At 43.0% G+C, this 21,953-nt stretch overlaps 1 protein-coding gene across 1 annotated transcript; it reads right to left on the bottom strand.

The window, feature by feature from the left end:
• Positions 1 to 1,331: 1,331 nt before the first annotated feature.
• On the bottom strand, positions 1,332 to 17,655 carry LOC124114126 (actin, cytoplasmic-like). The gene is made up of 3 exons (XM_046474690.2): positions 17,449 to 17,655; positions 15,729 to 16,473; positions 1,332 to 3,379 (listed from the first exon to the last, which is right to left on the bottom strand). Exons 1-3 carry the CDS (start codon positions 17,569 to 17,571, stop codon positions 2,643 to 2,645), a joined length of 1,605 nt encoding a protein of 534 aa, XP_046330646.2. The 5' UTR covers positions 17,572 to 17,655; the 3' UTR covers positions 1,332 to 2,642.
• Between the last annotated feature and the right edge of the window lie 4,298 nt (positions 17,656 to 21,953).

Raw genomic sequence — 21,953 nt, 5'->3', positions numbered from 1 at the left:
ATGTATGTTTGGTAATGACCTATATTTCTTTCATATTTGACGTAAGGCGAGGATAAAAGGGGTTTAACGTTGCTTTCAAGTTTTATCCCCGACCGCCAGGCATGGTAACAACAAGTGTCTTTTAACATCTTTTAGTATGAAGTGACCAGGGGATCGAACCATCGACCCTTTGCCCTCCGGGCAGACCTCTACCCACTAGACAATGGGTATCACATAATGACAGCTGTCTGTATCAGATATGATTGCAACATATCAACAGAAAAATGCATCAGATCCTGTTTATCTGTTGAATGTGAGGTTGGGTGAAATTGGGTTTAACGTCGTGTCCAAGATTATTCCACTTATATATCGACGTGACGTGCATGTACTTGTGTGTGTGTGTGTGGCTGCTTGTACTAGTCCTGGATGATGCCGATTTATAGTACCGATGCCGATATATATCTCACTGAGATTCCATGCCGCATGAATATCCCACTCTGACACAGTATACTGACTCCGAGCCAACCAGTCCTTGTTTTAGCCCCTTAATGCCGAGCGCCAGCCTGGGTAACAACAAGTACCATCTTTAAACGTCTTTTGGTATGACACGGCCGGGGATCGAACTCTGGACCTTCCGCTCTCCAGGCGGACGCCCTGCCACTAGACCACGGAGGCGGTCTTTATCGGTTGTAATTACCTTATGTATACTTAATATATACTCCTGGATATCATATACGCACCCGTTAAATAAACGTTGTGATTGAGTATGGTTTTACAACACTATATTCTATATTGACGGGATTATACACCCGGACAACCGTACCTCCCCATTATGATATGACCCCTTCAAGCAGAAAACAGGCAACGCCACAAAACAAAACCAAGTAACAAATTGAGAATCTCACCAGAGTGTCTTTACATATCAAATATATCAACAAAAGTTTTGAACTTATATCAACGAGTGTTGATATATTTGATATCAAAAGATACGAGGATGAGATTTTATTTATCATCCATTCTTCCAACTTTTGTAGTCTGTAAACAGTAATAACCAGTGTTAACCAGTAACCAGTAAATGAAAAATGTACAAGTTACCAGCTTCAGTGTCAGAGATATAGAGGATATTTCATGTGTCGAGTGAAATATCATGTTTCTCTCATCGAGTGACAGGGGGAAAGGAGATATTTTCACGAGTGGCGGAAAATTAAACTATTGCATTACAAATGTCAAACCTTGAAACGTAAATTCTCCCTACCAAACACACAGGGACGGTTCACCACCCTTTGTATTTGCGACTTAAAAAGAAGTGTTTGCACAATCTTAAAAAATATGAACATAAGTATCCAAAAATATTTAGGGTCACGATAATTCTTTATCATACATTTCGATATGATTATATACAAAATCAACTTCAACAAAAAATATTCCTGACAACTAGGAGACCGCTGAGAGAAGCGAAAGAATACACGCCGGTCAAGTAATCAAAAAAGGCGCTTTGCGAAACGAACAGTCTCGATTGACGAGTTAAATGAGAGATATAAAGTTTATAACAAAACATTTTCGAGAGAAGAATGAATGGCAAAAGCGATATTAACTCCATAAATGACTATCCGTCATGATTTTGCCTTGTCAATGTAGAACTAACGTAAAAAGAACGTCAACATTTTTTGTACGGGCTAGACACATACGATAAAGGAAGACAATTAAAGGGGAAGTAACTCTTGTATGACAATAGTTCCGTTAAAGTGTTATGTTCACTGCAATGAAAATATCACTTTTCTCAACTTCAGAAAACTCAGTCTTTCACACTGAAGTATGTAGTAAATGTAATGTGTTTTGATAATGTCTGATGACGTCACAATGACGTCCAAAGCACTGTGATGCAATTTCCATGTAGCGATATCTCCAATGTGATATTGTTGGAACTCACCCAGGCCATATTTCCTGAGGAAACCAGTTTTGTTATGATATTAATATTCTCTTGCAATCTTGTCATGACAATAACTGATAGTTTGTCAAATGTAACAACCATTACTAAATCATAACATCAAATTCTTTGGAATTGTTATGCCAATGTCGAAGACGAAAGTGTGATCTTTCAATGCATGTTTAATACCATGCATCATCATGTTAATGTTCAGTATTTCTAGGTTGATATTCAGTTTGCTCGTGTTTAAAAAAATCAAAAGCCACTTTTGGTGTGGGGACCTAAGGGTCATAAAGAATGTTGAGATGGGTACTCAAGGGAATAATTGAGAGAGTTCTTTAACGTCGATCTACGCGGGCAGTAGATGTTTTCTACTTTGCTGACTGGTCTGGTGTTGACTGGCCAAGGGTATGGAACTAACAGAACCTAACTCGTAACCAGAGGGCCACTTGTAGCCCCGGTTATTACCATATATAACATAGCTAAGCGATGAATAGCATAAAGCAATGATGAATAAAGCGTGGTTTATTTCACGATAAAACACCGTCTATCATGACGTCATTTCTGGAGATTCGAATATGAGCTCGCAATTTCATGACGTCATATATTGGACGACGACATTTTGTTCATTCATGTCCTTGTCATGAGCAGCCAACTTTTGCCCTGGAATAGCAAATTGAGACAGTCTGGTTACAATACGTCACATAAATAGTCCATTGATTCAAATAGTCAAAGTTTAGAAGCACTTCCTGTGCACAATGGATGGGCCGGACTCATCGTACTCCTGCTTGCTGATCCACATCTGCTGGAAGGTGGACAGAGAGGCAAGGATGGAGCCACCGATCCAGACGGAGTATTTCCTCTCGGGGGGAGCTATGATCTTGATCTTCATTGTGCTTGGGGCAAGAGCTGTGATCTCCTTTTGCATTCTGTCCGCGATACCAGGGAACATTGTAGAACCCCCTGAGAGAACAGTGTTGGCGTACAAGTCCTTACGGATATCAACATCGCACTTCATGATGGAGTTGTATGTTGTCTCATGGATGCCGGTAGACTCCATTCCGAGGAACGCTGGTTGAAACAAGGCCTCTGGACAGCGGAACCTCTCGTTACCAATGGTGATGACTTGACCATCAGGCAGCTCATAGCTCTTCTCCAGGGAGGACGAAGAGGCAGCAGTCGTCATCTCTTGCTCGAAGTCAAGGGCGATGTAGGACAATTTCTCCTTCACGTCTCGGACAATTTCTCTCTCGGCAGTGGTGGTGAAAGAGTAACCACGCTCAGTGAGGATCTTCATCATGTAGTCTGTGAGATCACGACCAGCCAGGTCCAATCTCATGATGGCGTGGGGAAGGGCGTAACCTTCATAGATGGGGACACAGTGCGAGACACCATCACCAGAGTCCATAACAATTCCCGTGGTACGACCAGAAGCATATAACGAGAGAACAGCTTGTATAGACACATACATGGCTGGAGAGTTGAAGGTCTCGAACATAATCTGGGTCATTTTTTCACGGTTGGCCTTGGGGTTGAGGGGAGCCTCTGTCAGGAGGACGGGGTGCTCCTCCGGAGCCACTCGGAGCTCGTTGTAGAAGGTGTGATGCCAGATCTTCTCCATGTCGTCCCAATTATTTACAATGCCGTGCTCAATGGGGTACTTGAGGGTGAGTATGCCTCTCTTAGACTGAGCCTCGTCACCGACGTAGCTGTCTTTCTGACCCATACCGACCATCACACCCTGACAAACAAAAGATATCAATCAAATATTGCAGAAAAGAAAATGTCAATTTATGCATATTTGTATATGGATCTCGTTAATTAAACCCCAAATTGCCAAGCCTCAAAACGTAGGAAACTCCTGTAGAAGCTGGGTTGAAGGGTCTCACGCGATCAAACGTCTACCGTAACATATTTCAGTTGCTGCTCTCCATCACCTTGACTCGTCTCTACTGTCCTTAGTTGCTAGCAAACGACAACGGTATGAGACTGGGCACATCCTCTGGACCAATTACGAAACAAACATGTGCGTCATTGCCGGTGATGCCATATGTGTATTACCTGGTACTTTTTGAGCTTTAACATTAGATTTAGGTTAGATGAGATTGCATGTCCTCTTGCGAAGAGGCATTTATTACTTGTTATATGGTTCAAGGAAGAAAAATACACGCCAATTTATACATAGTATTGCTAAATAAAAACTTATGTGCAAACAAAAGTCAGCGAATCTATCCTAAATCATGTTGCAGAAATATAACATTAATGTTATCATCCATTGTCATCACTCATCACGACGATGCAATTTTACCTGATGTCGAGGACGGCCGACGATTGAGGGGAAGACAGCTCTGGGAGCATCGTCACCGGCGAAACCGGCTTTGCACATGCCGGAGCCGTTGTCAATAACCAATGCAGCAACATCATCATCCATGGTTAGTGTTAAGTAGTGATATGAAAATCAAATAAAAAAGGCTGGTGATATGTTACTCCCCTGTCGTACGCCACTGCACTGAAACAAGTAGTCACCGTGGGTCTTAAATAGGAGTCACAGGGTGTCTTAAATAGGCCACCAAGCACCTTGTCTTCACTCTCAATGTCCATATATGGTAACAATATGAGTCTATATTCCCTATAAGTCCTTGAATCAACATTGGTATATCCATGTATAGCTGTTGGCGTGGAGGGAGAGACTGCGAGGGACCAGATAAGTGCGTTGTGCCGGTGCTGTATATCACCCGACCTACAAACCGCCTGTATCACCCAGTGAGGGTCAAAAGGAAATCAGTCAGGGCTGAGAAACTATACATAGGAGCCCTGAACCAGCATAACTGTCCTGTGTCATGATAATTTCATACAGTGCAAACCTTTCGGAGAATGGAGGTTCAGTGGAAGGGTTTGCTTTAAGCACAATAGATTAAAGTTTCATTTCTGAGTGAATATTCAAGGTCGTTAACTGGACTACAAAGCTACGAATGTCACGTATGTGCTTGTAACGTCACGCAACATCACTCCTAGGCGATACTAGGATGTGGTGGTAATAGACAGCGCACGTAAACTTTCTTATATGTCAAGTGGTAATATAAAATTATTATATATTTATATCTTACTAATATATATTGAAATTTAAATGCTAAAGAGAAAAGATTAACCGAAAACTGCCTACTCCTTGTGGTGATGCGTTGCTTGACACCAGTGTGACAGAAAGTGTTATGAGTGTATAAATATTATAATCGCACGTCCGCCGGGGCTGCATTCCCTAATACGGACTGACACTGTTCATGTAGATATGACTATTGGTCAGAGTTATTAATAGATTATGCTTGTCATGTGTATTATTAAATAAGCAACCACTTCAACATACGCTGAAAGGTAATAGACACATGACGATATATTTAGAAGATCCCGTCACGTTATTTTGCTTGTGTTGTGTGATTTGATTCCATATTGGCTTCAGTGCAAGGTGGATAGAGTTGCCCCCCTTTAGCCACTGGTTGGCCACACTCTTCGTGATCCCAGGCCGTTGTTCTTCCACAGTATTCCTGTGGTGGCCGACGGGGTCAAATTGTTGTTTTCTTCAATTCAATAAAGTAAGCTGAGATATTTTCAGTCACCTTCAAATTATGGAGGGAATGTTGAAATGTTCATACCATTCATTTGAACATAAGAACTCTACAGACGGAGGTGATGTTGAATCAATATATGTATTTCTGCGTAAATAGTAATTGATTGATTTATAGCCCTATTTAGAATATTTATGGTGCTTTGATAATGACCTATGACCATGACGGTATCCTACGGTTAATCAGTCATGGCTGATTGTATTGCAAAACACAGTATTACAATTGTGGATGTTCTTGTTTTGAGTAGTTTTTACAGTGTGACTGCCATAATACTGTTGTCCGTAAATATTCTTTTTGACATTTGATTTATGATCAACTTGTATTGTGTCTCTTTTCTTGTACAAATCTACAAGTACGTGTATATATGTACATGCATATCGTAATTTGATAAACACCGCTGTGAGTGGGTGAGTGAGTGTGGATTAACGCTGCTTTTTGCAATATTCAAGCAAAATCACATATGTATGTATATGTATGTATGTATGTATGTATGTATGTATATGTATGTATGTATGTATGTATGTATGTCTCCCCATCCCCCCTCTGTGTGTTGTTACATAACTAGGACTATTCGTGCTTGAACAGGTGTTAGGCATAAACGCTTTATCGATTTCTCGTATCCCCCTACCGCTCTCTCGCCTCGTTCTATCGCGTTCTCGCTTTCTCATATCGCTCTATCGCTTTCCCGTCTCGTGCTACCGCAGGAATATATATGGTGACCGAGAAGGGACATCGCTTTCTCGCCTTCAATTACGGCCGCGAGGAAGCGTTGTTCCTTCTCGGCCACCATATATTCCTGGAAGTAAACACCCTCCCTCACTGAGTATGGTTGGGCCTGTTTCAGTCGGGCCGTACAGGTCTCTGTGAATGTAGGGTTCAGTGTTTTCCTTAACAATGAATCATTATATTTCCCTCTCTGTGCACGTCCGACAAAACATTTCTATACCACACAACTTGGGATAGTGTATGGAGACTCGCCTATTCAGCTACAGCTGCAAAACCAGATACTGATTAATTTAAACTATGCGCCGAATTTTTTTAACGTATTTTTGGTGAGAGACAATTTCTACTTCTTTTTCAAAGGCCTGAAGCTTAATAAAAAATTTCAAGCATTTTCTAGGATAGTTTATTTGTTTCGATAACAGGTTTATAGCCACCAAATTCACTATGGTCACCATGTTTTGGGACAGCAATGTCATAATGCACGTCGGTTATTTACAACGTGGAACAATGGGACATACTATGACAACTAATTGAGGAGATTGCAAGAGTCTATCAATGAGAAGCGTGGCGCCATCGAGGTGTTGTAGCCCACCACAAGCACCATGCACAACAAGGGAGACACAAGGTTATGGATAACAACTTCTTTAATACTGTAAAAAGCGACGTTTTGGTATAGATCCTTATACCGTTGTCAAGCAATCCTTATACCGTGTCTGCTTGACAACGGTGTAAGGATCTATACCGAAACGTCGCTTTTTACAGTATTAAAGAAGTTGTTATCCATTAAATTGTGTCTACCTTGTCATCCGGCAACTTCTAAGTAATGCCTATAAAACAATTCACCATGCTCAAGTTACAGCACAGGAATGTAGGTACGGCCTTCTACCCCACCCATCCCCTCCACCAGATCTGCCCCATTTGACTACCTGTTTTCAAATTTGAAAAAAGAACCACTTCATAGTCACAGATTTAACGAGGACCAAGCATTTGGAGGGGAGTGGCCTTCCACAAAACAGAATCACTATGACACAAGCGGATGGACCTGCAAGGGGCGGTGTTGATAAATATTACGACATGACACAATCTCATTAAAATCAGACCTGAGTTCTCGCTGTCGCTAAACAAAGATCTGAGGACATCCCATTACGGGTCATGTCAGAACGACCTTTCGCGAACTTTGACCGACCACTGATATGACTTACAAGACGTCGACATCAGCCAATTAGAAAGCAGCTTTCTCGAGTTTTACGCTTGAAAAATAAGTTGACACAGTTCTCGATTAAAATTTTGAATACTGAACAAACGAACATTCCGGAATGTCTAATATATGGTTGAGATTGTATAGCAGTGTTTCCCACGTACTGTGCAACGCCTCCTTCGTTCAAATGTTTATCCCACGGAAGCGAGAGATAGGCGATAATTTTGACGGAACCAGTCGTACGGGCCGTAACTGCGACCTTGAACTTCTCATACATGATCTGCGCCATCTTCTCTTTTGTCTTTATTCAAATTATTTATTTCAAAATTATGTAAGCAAACTATGTGTCAGTCAAATAACCAATGTCCGCCATGTTGCAGGCGATGTCCCATTCGCATACTCTACATGATGTGTAGTGTAGCCCACAGACAAGGCTGTCAACATCACACAGCTGACCTGGATTCGATGCACAACATAGATTCCAGGGCTGAAATAGACAGCTGCAATGCCTTCACGTCAGTGAATTAGCTTATGAAGCGGCGTAAAATCCATGGTTATGCCCTCCCTGCACGAGAACGAGAATCTGTACTTTTCTAAGAAAATGTTATCCCAAATATAACATTTGTTACATTTGACAACTTTCAAATGACATTGTGTATCCATAGTTTTCGGCCGGTATCTAGAGGTCTACACGTTAAATATATTACCTACTAAGTTACCTGATATACAAAGAAAAGTGTCAGTATTACGTTTATGGACTGTCTCGAACAATTCACTTTTCAGAAACTCCGGACGATGTTGACGACATTTCCTCTGCCCGAAAATGGAAACAAAGCTTTGTGTTTTGGGTACCATATCTAGAATCAATATAAACACGTGCTTCCAGATCAGCAGGGCCTTATATGGAGATAACATGCCACAACCTCAATGCTTGGTTCAATGTCGAGATCAGCGCTGGTGCTGCAAATGTGGCAAGTTAAAAATGTGTCATGCCAAAACGAGGCTTGGGAAACCCCAATGTCATGCTGGAACGTGGTTGGTGAGATTTCGGTCATGCCAGAACGAGGCTTGGGGGATTCCTGTGTTTGTGTTCACTGGAGCTGAGCACATTCACCTCAAGGTGAGGTGAGGTGAGGTGAGGTGAGGTGAAATTGTGTTTAACGTCGCGTCCAAGATTATTGCACTTATATAGCGACGTGCATGCACGTGTGTGTGTGGCTGCTTGTACTAGTCCGGACTGATGCCGATTTATAGTGCTAGCTCACTGAGATACCATGTCGCAGTTTAACATGAATACCCCACTCAGACACAGTATACTGACGCCGAGCCGACCACTCCTTGTTTTAGCCCCTTAATGTCGAGCGCCAGACAGGGTAACAACAAGTACCATCTTTTAACGTCTTTTGGTATGATCGGGATCGAACCCCGGACCTTCCGCTCTCCTGGCGGACGCTTTACCACTAAACCATTGAGGCGGTCTTCACCTGAAGGAGCCACATGGATGTTGCCATTTCTTTGACTGCCTGAAACAGTTTTTATAATTGTAAAAAACAATACAATGTTTGATAAACAAGATCCGACCACCCTGCACAACGAGAGGAGAGGATATATTCTACTGTCTCTGTTATCAGGGTATTGTCCATCCGTGGAGGACAGGACATATTTTACTGTCTGGTGTGTCACGGTATTGTCCATCCGCGGAGGACAGGACATATTCTACTGTCTGGTGTGTCACGGTATTGTCCATCCGCGGAGGACAGGACATATTCTACTGTCTGGTGTGTCACGGTATTGTCCATCCGCGGAGGACAGGACATATTCTACTGTCTGGTGTGTCACGGTATTGTCCATCCGCGGAGGACAGGACATATTCTACTGTCTGGTGTGTCACGGTATTGTCCATCCGCGGAGGACAGGACATATTCTACTGTCTGGTGTGTCACGGTATTGTCCATCCGCGGAGGACAGGACATATTCTACTGTCTGTGATGTCAGGGTATTGTCCATCCGCGGAGGACAGGACATATTCTACTGTCTGGTGTGTCACGGTATTGTCCATCCGCGGAGGACAGGACATATTCTACTGTCTGGTGTGTCACGGTATTGTCCATCCGTGGAGGACAGGACATATTCTACTGTCTGGTGTGTCACGGTATTGTCCATCCGTGGAGGACAGGACATATTCTACTGTCTGGTGTGTCACGGTATTGTCCATCCGGGGAGGACAGGACATATTCTACTGTCTGTGATGTCAGGGTATTGTCCATCCGCGGAGGACAGGACATATTCTACTGTCTGGTGTGTCACGGTATTGTCCATCCGGGGAGGACAGGACATATTCTACTGTCTGGTGTGTCAGGGTATTGTCCATCCGCGGAGGACAGGACATATTCTACTGTCTGTGATGTCAGGGTATTGTCCATCCGTGGAGGACAGGACATATTCTACTGTCTGTGATGTCAGGGTATTGTCCATCCGCGGAGGACAGGACATATTCTACTGTCTGTGATGTCAGGGTATTGTCCATCCGCGGAGGAAAGGATATATTCTACTGTCTCTGTTATCAGGGTATTGTCCATCCGTGGAGGACAGGACATATTCTACTGTCTGGTGTGTCACGGTATTGTCCATCCGCGGAGGACAGGACATATTCTACTGTCTGTTGTGTCACGGTATTGTCCATCCGCGGAGGACAGGACATATTCTACTGTCTGGTGTGTCACGGTATTGTCCATCCGGGGAGGACAGGACATATTCTACTGTCTGGTGTGTCACGGTATTGTCCATCCGTGGAGGACAGGACATATTCTACTGTCTGTGATGTCACGGTATTGTCATTTGTAATAATATTTTTCCCTCTGCAATTCACGGACAAGGCATATTCAACAAAGACAATAATAACCAGAAGAATAGACACTGATAAAATTACATCTGAGATGCGCGACCAACAAATGAAGACAACCTCTGAGACTGCGGGACCAATATCGGAGACGAAGGCAACGCGGCCAACATCTGAGACGACGGTGTCAACGTCTGAGACGACGGGGTCAACATCTGAGAGATGACGAGACCAGCATCTGAGACGGCGAGGTCAACATCTCAGACGACGTAGATAATTCATAGATATCAAGGTATTGTTACAACTTAACCTAGAATCTTTCTATTTCAACTCGATGCGAAATAAGAATTGTCAATACAGGCATAACCAAAGTAAAGTGGACCTGAAATGTTTGATCAAATTACGTGACAGACACTAACCTCGAATATCGACTAATCACTTGATCACTATTGACCTGTCACGTGATCGATATTGACCTCGTCTGCTAGAAAACAACGTAGCATCTCCGCGTGGTATTACACGGTTCACCGATCTTCCTGGGGGAAACCTCTCCTGAATTGTAATTGCAAGAAACAAGAAGACAGCAAATAAAATAAAACTGAAAATAATCACTTATACATGAGTTTCGGTATAACAAAACAATTGATTACTCTTCACGGGGTCATTATGCGAAAACAAGGACGCGAGGTCCAGTAGGACCACCTCAAGAATGACCACGTCAAGGTTAATTATTCGTAAAATCAGACTCAGACGTCATTTTTCAACAACAAACCATGAGGTCATTAAAAAATGGTGTCACAAAATGTTAGGCGAACTGAAAATCAACAGCGAAAACCCATTGCATCCAGTGTTGGCTGATACTAGGAAAAGGTGAGCTCCTGTCTAGTGCGTCTGTGCAGAGTTTCACTCCTTAATAGTCCCAGGACCCGCTGATCATGGGTTGAGTCTTGGTTTGTCTGCACCATACCTGCGCTCGTGGGTGTCATGGGCAATGTGAAAGTCGTACCTGCATCCACACCTGCAAAGAAGAAAAGACCGCAACAGACCGCGATGACCGCCAGGTGCGCCTCCAAACGTAAAGTGACAGATTCAGATCACCATCAAGCTTCATCGCTGCGTTTTGGTCCATCCCTTACATCCTTTATGTTTGAAATTTAATTTAGCGTCGTTAATATCTGCAGGTTACCTTATTCTTCATTGAAAACACAATACTTACATAAATATGTTTTATACATTTTGGTTTCTTTCACACAACCACATCACTGAAATGCAGTTGGTTATGTTTTCACGAATGGAATGTGCCATCTTCTCGGGTGATCTGGGACAACAGCAGGTATATATAACTTGTCAATGTAAGAGAACAACCAGGTACATTGTCTGGTTGTCAGGAGTACTATGAAAGAATCGGGTCTTCTTTAACTTCTTTTGTGCTGTATACAACCGGTACTCCTTCAACAAATTACTTTACCACAACGAGTGCACAAGGAATAGAATCACTTGGTTTTACAAATAAACTATTATCAAAGTATTTTTCTTCACTCAAACGGAACTAATGGACTCAGCTTTTAAAAAATAAAACTTTAGTTCCGGCGGATCCATAAACTAATATAAGAGATTGAAACATCTTCCATCGAACTCATCACCCGGATGCATTAATCTATGCCTGCAATTAGTACTCACCCACATTAATCAAGATAAGTCTCTCTAAACTCCCTACACGTGTTTAACCTTGTGACGCCTGTCTATATAAGTCTATTTATAATCCCTTCGTGTGTTTAATTTGGGTCGCCTGCCTATATGTCTATTTAGACTCCATACAAAGAGGATATCTTTCTGTTTGACTGGACACAACTGGTCGATTGTCTCTGACCCTGTACCACGCAATTGACTTACTAAAGTTAGAACTCCACCCACCGACTGCCAGGTGAAACAGGTAGATGGTATAACAATGGTTTATCATCCAAAACTGGCTCCCACAGGAGATATCGCTGGGATGAGATCAAGAGATATCTACACTGTAGATATCGCTGCAATGAAATTACATCACAATGCTTTGCAGACCATTGTGACGTCACTGGTTACCATGACGTCACAATCAAATGACATCACTAATGGCTCTGCTACTGAAGCTGTTTGCAGTACTTTTTACACTGAAGACACTGCTAATTACTGTCTACAAATTGAAAAAGTTGAAAGAATGATGTTGGATGATAAATAAAATCTCACCCTCGTGTCTTTTGATAGTAAATATATCAACACTCGTTGATAAAAGTGGTAAAAATTCCTCGGCAAGCCTCGGAATTTTTCCACTTTTATCAACTCGTGTTATATATTTGATATCAAAAGACACTCGGGTGAGATTCTCTATTTATCAATAAGGAAGATACTTTGGTTTTGCTCAGTTTGTAAAAGTTATCGTGGGTGAATATAATTTTATTTTAGAATGTCGTGAATTGGATCATTTACGAAATACATATCATCCATCCAATTGTGGTAAATATATTTCCTTTGTGAAACTCTTAAGAACAGCTCAGTTATTAAATATGGACAGGGTATGCACCACTAATTGTTAACCATGATTGTGTATATTTGTTCTGCTTGTCAACTACTACATGTCACCACCGTGATTCATGAGAATATACATCTACTCGGGCGGTGGGTTAGCCTAGTGGTTAAAGCAATCAGTCATCACGCCGAAGGCCTGGGTTCGATTCCTCACATGGGTATAATGCGTGAAGCTCATTTCTTGTGTCCCCTGTCGTGATATTGCGGGGAGATCGTTATATATAGCGGCGTATAACCATGCTCACTCACTCTTCTGTACGGGTTATTCGTGGGAGCGGGACCGCTTCCGTGGTCCAGTGCTAGAGGTCCGGGGTTCGATCACAGGCCGCGTGATACCAAAAGACGTTCAAAGATGGTACTTGTTGTTACCCTGTCTGGCGCTCGGCATTAAGGGGCTAAAACAAGGACTGGTCGGCTCGGAGTCAGTATACTGTGTCCGAGTGGGGTATTCATGTTAAACTGCGGCATAATATCTCAGTGAGCTATTACTATAAATCGGCATCAGTCCGGACTAGAACAAGCAGCCACACACACACACACACGCACACGCACACGCACACGCACACATAAACACACGTGCATGCACGTCGCTATATAAGTGCAATAATTTAGACGCGACGTTAAATCCCATTTCACCCACCTCACCTGTCCTAATACATGACGTTTACATCAGTCCCTATCCGGATAGAATACTGGTCTGGTCGGGCATGGGAAGAGGCCTCAAGGGAGATAACTGTGTCAGCGTTCCATGCCCAGCAAATTGGCCTCTTGTCTACCAGTTCTCCCACAAAGCACATTGGTCATTCGGTCTCCTCAGTTCTATTCATGTGATAAAAACCAAACATTCATGCACGCATTTAGTTAAACACGATACACAAGATAACGAATCTTGAAACGTAATATTCCAAACTATAATGGGTGAATACAGTCAACGGAGGTTATAACGAACACAAGGGACCACTGATTTGAGTTCAGTATAACCGTAGTTCGTTATTCGCATGTATGCAAATGTCCAGGACCAAATATATGTTCGTTATATCCGTCAGTTCGTTAAAAGCGTTTTCGTTATAAACGTATTTTACTGTACATGTAAATATATATACACAATCCAGTGAGCGAATGATGCGTGCACTGTTGTATCGTGTGTGTGTGTGTGTGCGCACGTATGTGAATGTGTGCGTATAGAGATTCATTAACATGAATTAAGCTCGGGTCTTTGGGTCTGTAAGTAATCGAGTCTGGACCAGACATTTCAGTGATTGATATCATGATCATCAATCTACGCAAATGGGATACGTCGACATGCATCAACCAAATCAGCGAGCCTGACCACCCGATCCCGTTAGTGGCCTCTTACGACGAGCATAGTCGCCCGTTACGGCAAGCATCATATTTGAAGTGGGTGGTTCTTCCAGACCCACGATATATGGATTTCAGCACGATCATAGGCCTCTCTGTGCAATTCGGGTAACAAGGGAGGAGGGTGAGAACCCGTGGGGCAATGTACTACAAGTGGGAATTCTTGCAGCATGGATATGCGCGAGCATGTTGCACAACGCCGCAGAGAGCACTAGTCTCGCTATATCACAGTGTTAGTAAACTGGGTGATGTCAGAGAAACCAGTCACTGACAGCATGAGCGACGGTCGACGTTGTTGGGGTACGATGTTACGCATGAAGTCGCCGTGTCGGGCGATCTGATTGTTGTTTGTTTATTGCTTAACGCCGCACTCAGCAATATCCCAGCTATATCACGGCGATCTGTCAATAATCGAGTCTGACTAGACAATCCAGTGATTGATATCATGAGCATCGATCAACGCAATTGGGAAACTGACATACATCAACCAAGCCAGACTGACCACCCGATGCCGTTAGTCGCCTCTTTCGACATTGAAAAGATACCCAAGTTTTACCCTGTGCTTGTTTCGCTAGCATCATCCCCGATATTAAACAATTTGCCATTTAATTTCGCGAGTGTGTGCGCGGGCGCGAGTAATGGGTATAGTATTCCTTTGTGCAGAGTTGCGTCCCTTAGGTACGTCAGAAACCTATGATTGTGTTCGAATCCCGGTTCACCCCAATTATGTTTCTATGTTTGTCAGCACCATACCTGTGCTCGTGGGTTTCACCGAAGTGGTAAACGTCGGAGACCTGCATCACTTCGGTCTTTCCTCCCACATTAAGATGACGCCGCGATATGCCTGGAATATTGCTAAAAGCGGCGTAAAACCCCACTCACTCACTCAAAGTTAACGTCAAGCTAGAATATTGCTGAGTGCGGCGTTAAGGAACAAACAAACAAAACTTCTACACATAGAGGTCTCACTTGTTGTGAACACATAGGTGTTCCTGAGAACTAACAATAACCTTTGATGATTGATAACAGTAACATAATTGAAAGGGTATTTTTTTTTATTTGTTTTTTTTTTTTCTTTTAAAAAATGTAACAAAAGTTGCTGAAACAATAAAATAAATTGCCGTTCATTATGTCCAACAGACGTGGGGAACTCAGCCGGGCGTCCCTCGGAAGTGGTCCCCCCCCCCCCCCCACAGAGCTCCCCCCGCCCGTAATACAGAAGGAGCAGATCACGTTTTATATCAATGCAGCCAAAAGTTTAGAAACACTTCCTGTGCACAATGGATGGGCCGGACTCATCGTACTCCTGTTTGCTGATCCACATCTGCTGGAAGGTGGACAGAGAGGCAAGGATGGAGCCACCGATCCAGACGGAGTATTTCCTCTCTGGGGGTGCGATAATCTTGATCTTCATTGTGCTTGGGGCAAGAGCTGTGATCTCTTTCTGCATTCTGTCGGCGATACCAGGGAACATGGTGGTACCTCCTGAGAGAACAGTGTTGGCGTACAAGTCTTTACGAATATCAACATCACATTTCATAATGGAGTTGTATGTTGTTTCGTGGATACCAGCAGATTCCATTCCCAAGAAGGATGGCTGGAAGAGGGCCTCTGGACAACGGAACCTCTCGTTACCAATGGTGATGACTTGGCCGTCGGGCAACTCGTAGCTCTTCTCCAGGGAGGAGGAAGAAGCAGCGGTCTGCATTTCCTGTTCAAAGTCAAGGGCAACGTAACTGAGTTTCTCCTTAATGTCTCTAACGATTTCTCTCTCGGCAGTGGTGGTGAAAGAGTAACCACGCTCAGTGAGGATCTTCATCATGTAGTCTGTGAGATCACGACCAGCCAGGTCCAACCTGAGAATAGCGTGGGGAAGGGCGTAACCTTCATAGATGGGGACAGTGTGGGTGACACCATCACCAGAGTCCAAAACAATACCCGTGGTACGACCAGAAGCGTATAGGGACAGAACAGCCTGGATGGCCACATACATAGCTGGAGAGTTGAAGGTCTCGAACATGATCTGGGTCATCTTTTCACGGTTGGCCTTGGGGTTGAGGGGAGCCTCTGTCAGGAGGACGGGGTGCTCCTCTGGTGCAACGCGGAGCTCGTTGTAGAAGGTGTGATGCCAGATCTTCTCCATGTCGTCCCAGTTGGTGACAATACCGTGTTCAATGGGGTACTTGAGGGTGAGGATACCTCTCTTGGACTGAGCCTCGTCACCGACATAGCTGTCTTTCTGACCCATACCGACCATCACGCCCTAGAAATAAAAAAAACAATATAAGTATCGCTGAATGCTTTTAAGAAAAGTTAAGGTTGGTTGGTTTGTTGGTTTACGCCGCACTCAGCAATATTCCAGCTATATGACGGCGGTCTGTAAAAAAATCGAGTCTGGACCAGACAATCCAGTGATTGATATCATGAGCATCGATCCATGCAATTTGGATCGATGACATGCTTCAACCAAGTCAGCGAGCCTGACCAACCAATCACGTAAGTCGCCTTATACGACAAGCATAATCGTAAAAGGCCACTAACACTAAACTCATTGTACGACCATCAGTGGACAGGCATAATAGAAACCAATATAAACCTTTATTCGATCACTATGAATCTCAAGACTGAATTACTAACTAGTTCCTTCATTTTGATTTACAATCGTGTTTTATGTGGGTAACAAGTCTCCTGGGGCTAAAGGTACATAATGTACGCAATACCGGTTCGGGGCATGGCGCCCACTACCCAGATCACGCCACACCTGACCCAAGACGGTCACGTGACCTAAACCGGCGTCGTTAAGTGTGTCAAGTCGCCGGTAGGACGGCTTGTGTGACAACGTGTCTCCCGTGCAGTGTAGCCTCGCGACATTAAATTTGGAAACTCGAGTTATGCAGACACATGAAATTTACAAACGAAGGGCAGGAAATCATTAGAAGTGGTGCTGCATTTTACCTGTCTTCTTAAATAACTTTTACGACTTTTCCAGTGACGATTTCAACATTGCACAAAGACGCATGCATGTTTCACACAACCAATCATAAGATTTAAAACTTTCATGTACGAAAACCTGCAATCGGAATTAAAAAGAATGTGGGCCAGTAATTGACCACGACGTATAATCGTATCGGTATGTTAATATATCTCTGTGCAAGAAAACATAGTGCACCTACATTAATAAAGTAAAGTGGCGTATGATCATTTCTAAAATACAAAAATATCAATTCATGAAAGTTACCTGATGTCTTGGACGACCGACGATGGAGGGGAAAACAGCCCTAGGAGCGTCGTCACCGGCGAAACCGGCTTTGCACATGCCGGAGCCGTTGTCAATAACCAATGCAGCAACATCATCATCCATGGTTAGTGTTTAAGTTTAAGGTTGACAAGAAGTGATATGCTCCTGACTGAAAGCCGGTCTTGAGTGAATACCTTCGCTTGGTAGCCTGTCTATTTATACCGCCCGACCATGGGTTCTCGGAAAGAGCGGTTGAGATTGCCATATAAGGAAGTTTCATGTCACCATATATGGCAATCTACGCTACAATGACGCTCGCCCATTGTGATTGAGTGGCCCATGCTGTAAGCGACGAAGGGCAGGCCGACTACAGCAAGCATTAATACGTGTTCCTTGGAGCGTGGAATCCACGTTTTAACCTCCACCAAATATGGGAACTGGCGCAGTGAATGCATTCTTCTTACAATGTTTATCATTAGCAGAAAATATGTGTGTTGAGAGCCGAGACAAGAGTTGTAATATCGATCTCCGAATTACTGCGTCGGCAATCGATTTCATGAGTCACACAACATTAACACAGGGCGCGACAGGCGATGAGGTCGAAAGTGCGCACTTTGCAAATATATCTAAGGATTGGACCCTCGTTAGTTTGAAAACTAATATTTAGATAATGTATGTGAAGGACATTTAACTTCAACAGTTTAAGACTGACATGGTAATAAAGTTTGTTTTGAATTACTAATTTCATAAATATATCTCCTTACGACAGTGTTTCATGACAGAAGATGTTGACTTGATACTAAAAAGCCCCAATTATTTTAGACGCGGTTTTAATACCTGTGATTATCGATTGCACGTTTCCATGGCAACATGTGCCATCTGTCACCGAGGACCGGGAAAGACAATAGAGTCACACAAGGCTGGGTTGGTCCATAGATGTGGCATAAAAACTGCATTATACACCGAATTGTATTCAAGAAGCATGTGATCACTTAATTCTATGTTCACATGTATTTAAACTGATGTTGCAGTGGACTGAACGTTTCGCTTAATATGGGCGATATTTGTCTACAAAAGATGACCTTCGTTTGGAAACAATACCTATTGTCCTTTCCAACAATATCACAAAGCACAATTACCAGGACAGACTTGTATATTCTGTCGAATTTGAATGCTTAGATTTCAATACATTCGTAAAAATAATCATGTAGCCTATATTTAATTGTATGTGCCATTTCCAAACAGTTATTGATATTTAATAAGGTTTGGTTGGAATGGAATTAAAGATCACCATTATTGTTATTTGATGTTTACTTTCACTCGAGGCAACATTAAGGCCATAACTGACCAGACTTGCAAAACTGACCGAGTTCGTGATTACACGTCAGCACGTATACAGTATACAGCTACCAGAGCGCCACGCTGAGTCGGAGGTATTGAGTGCTATAATTGATATACACCAGCTACATTAATTCATCTACATTATCGCTATGGTGCACATGGTGCTTCGACTGTTTGTACGTGATATATATATATATATATATATATATATATATATATATATATATATATATATGTGTGTGTGTGTGTGTGTGTGTGTGTGTGTGTGTGTGACCCCCTGTAGTTTACACCAACACGGCCCAGTGTAGGCCGGGGTCACGTGACCCACAGCTAAAAAAATATAAAAATATACGTTTGATGATCAGGCCAGTTAAAGTGTTTCCTGATGCATATTCATCTACGAATCTCGAATTCATTTTGTTTTTAATGAACATGTTTCATGTCATTTAGAAATGTAATGTTATGGTGCGATTTAACATGACGTTATCGTGTTCACATTGATAATTTTAACGTGATTGTTCTGGAGAGGTTTACTGTAAAAGCTGAGTTTTCGGGCAATTGAAAAATGTTTTAATGCAACCAACATTAAATCGTCACAATAACATACATGTTTCCCCTGGTGTGTTCACTTGAGTCACCATATATCTATTGTAAAGTGCACTTTTGTTAAAGGAATGTAGCACATCGTCTTCACTCCGACACCTGCATGGTATAGTGTACACAAGGGCGGCACGTCAGTACATCCGGGCTCCATGTGTATATGGTAGATTGCATACTCCCTGTGTTATTCTATAAACGTGTTAAGTAGGAATAATGAATAAGTTCATTTTTATTTTTCTTGGCAAATACAACCGTCGCAAATGATGTACAATGAATGTGACTAACAGACGATATCCCCGGTGAGAAAGTGGGATAATATATTATAACCACCACTAGGAAGTAGCATACCTTGTCGATGACGTCACACTGTCCTGGGCTGGGATCAAGGAAGACAGTCAAGGTTACAGTGATGTCAGTTATTAACATACACGTTGTTATGTCACGACCACCCCCGGGGTGGGGGTGGGGGGTTGCATCAGGTGCCCAGTGAAGATGACCGTTTGTATAATCACCCGTCGTCCCGCATTGCGTCAGTGATTGATCTGGGTTGAATATTTCCACGTCAGACTCCAGGTGGCGGTGTATTCCCATCTCCATATATACAGGGGGAAATGTTAACCTATGTTAGTAAGTACAGTTTGTGCGAACGGTATGTAATATCTATCGAATGCCCCTCTGTCACGATGTATATATTTTATGGTATTAGGTTGGAGCCGGTGTTTGTAGGGTAGTGCTATTTGGACCACGTTCATGTCTGTTGTAACAAGCATCCCCTCAAACATGTCTCTGCATCACTGTTGTGGAATTAGATACATTCAGCCGATTAAGGTTTTTCACAAAAAAAGTTACATAATATATATGGCAAATGGCCGGGGCGGCCAAAGAACAGTTCGTAATAAGCTGTAGTTGTGATTCCAGACAATTTGTCAGTACGCATAAAAATAAGACCGTTACTGGCATATTTCGTCAGCTCAATGGACAAAATCCCGATAATTTAGCTCTTCTTTGATGGGTAAATATTCTATTGTCCCTCAATGGGTGCTGTTATGACTTCCGGGATGGTGCTGATAGTATCACTATTAGATGAACACACAAGGCAATGGATGGATGAAGCAGTGGGAAGAATACAGATGGTCGTTAAGGTGGAAGCGAGGGGGAACTGGTGAAGGTCGCCTCCCATCAGCAGCAATATCTGTGTTTCTTGACTAGTTCAATGGTATCTATCAGAATGAGTGAGTGTTGTTTTATACCACAGTCCAATTATCCAGCTTATACCACTACAGCCGAGTCAGGACCAGAAAACCCGGAAATATGAGCAACGGTCTGTCGGGGCACTAATTCACGCTGTCATGACACTGAATCACGACTGTCGGGGCAACGAACCTTACCACCCGATCCTCCTCAGCTGGTTCTTACGACACGCATTAGTAATGAAGTAGTGACTAGAGGTACCCTCCATACGACTGTCGCAGTATGAGCTGAAGTATGAGAGTGACGACGACGACGTTAGAGTATACGTACGACTGTCTCCGTATGTGCTGAAGTGTGAGAGTGACGACGACGACGTTAGAGTATACGTACGACTGTCTCAGTATGTGCTGAAGTTTGAGAGTGACGACGACGACGTTAGAGTATACGTACGACTGTCTCCGTATGTGCTGAAGTGTGAGAATGACGACGACGACGTTAGAGTATACGTACGACTGTCTCCGTATGTGCTGAAGTGTGAGAGTGACGACGACGACGTTAGAGTATACGTACGACCGTCTCAGTATGTGCTGAAGTTTGAGAGTTACGACGACGACGTTTAAGTATGCGTACGAATGTCTCAGTATGTGCTGAAGTGTGAGAGTTACGACGTCGACGTTAAAGTATACGTACGACTGTCTCCGTATGTGCTGAAGTGTGAGAGTGACGACGACGACGTTAGAGTATACGTACGACCGTCTCAGTATGTGCTGAAGTTTGAGAGTTACGACGACGACGTTTAAGTATGCGTACGAATGTCTCAGTATGTGCTGAAGTGTGAGAGTTACGACGTCGACGTTAAAGTATACGTACGACTGTCTCAGTATGTGCTGAAGTGTGAGAGTGACGATGTCGACGTTAAAGTATACGTACGACTGTCTCAGTATGTGCTGAAGTGTGAGAGTTACGACGACGACGTTAAAGTATACGTAGGACTGTCTCAGTATGTGCTGAAGTGTGAGAGTTTCGACGACGACGTTAGTGTATGCGTAGGACCGTCTCAGTATGTGCTGAAGTATGAGAGTTACGACCTCGACGTTAAAGTATACGTACGACTGTCTCAGTATGTGCTGAAGTGTGAGAGTTACGACGACGACGTTAAAGTATACGTAGGACTGTCTCAGTATGTGCTGAAGTGTGAGAGTTTCGACGTCGACTTTAGTGTATGCGTAGGACTGTCTCAGTATGTGCTGAAGTGTGAGAGTTACGACGACGACGTTAAAGTATACGTAGGACTGTCTCAGTATGTGCTGAAATATGAGAGTTTCGACGACTTTGAAGTATACGTACAACTTACTGTATCACGAACAATCAAA

Source organism: Haliotis rufescens, unplaced genomic scaffold (genome assembly GCF_023055435.1).
Source record: "Haliotis rufescens isolate VD_foot unplaced genomic scaffold, xgHalRufe1.0.p SCAF_2, whole genome shotgun sequence".
Lineage (NCBI taxonomy): Eukaryota > Metazoa > Mollusca > Gastropoda > Lepetellida > Haliotidae > Haliotis > Haliotis rufescens.
This window is presented reverse-complemented; position numbering and strand designations above follow the sequence as displayed.

Bases quoted from the DNA above. Each gene is read 5' to 3' on its own strand.
- LOC124114126 (XM_046474690.2), bottom strand. From the start codon at position 17,571: ATGGATGATGATGTTGCTGCATTGGTTATTGACAACGGCTCCGGCATG. The intron at 16,474-17,448 runs GTAACTTTCATG...TTTTATTTCTAG, and splicing joins TCGGTCGTCCAAGACATCAG to GGCGTGATGGTCGGTATGGG. The intron at 3,380-15,728 runs GTAAAGACTTGT...TCAACTCTCCAG, and splicing joins GAAATGTGATGTTGATATTC to CCATGTATGTGTCTATACAA.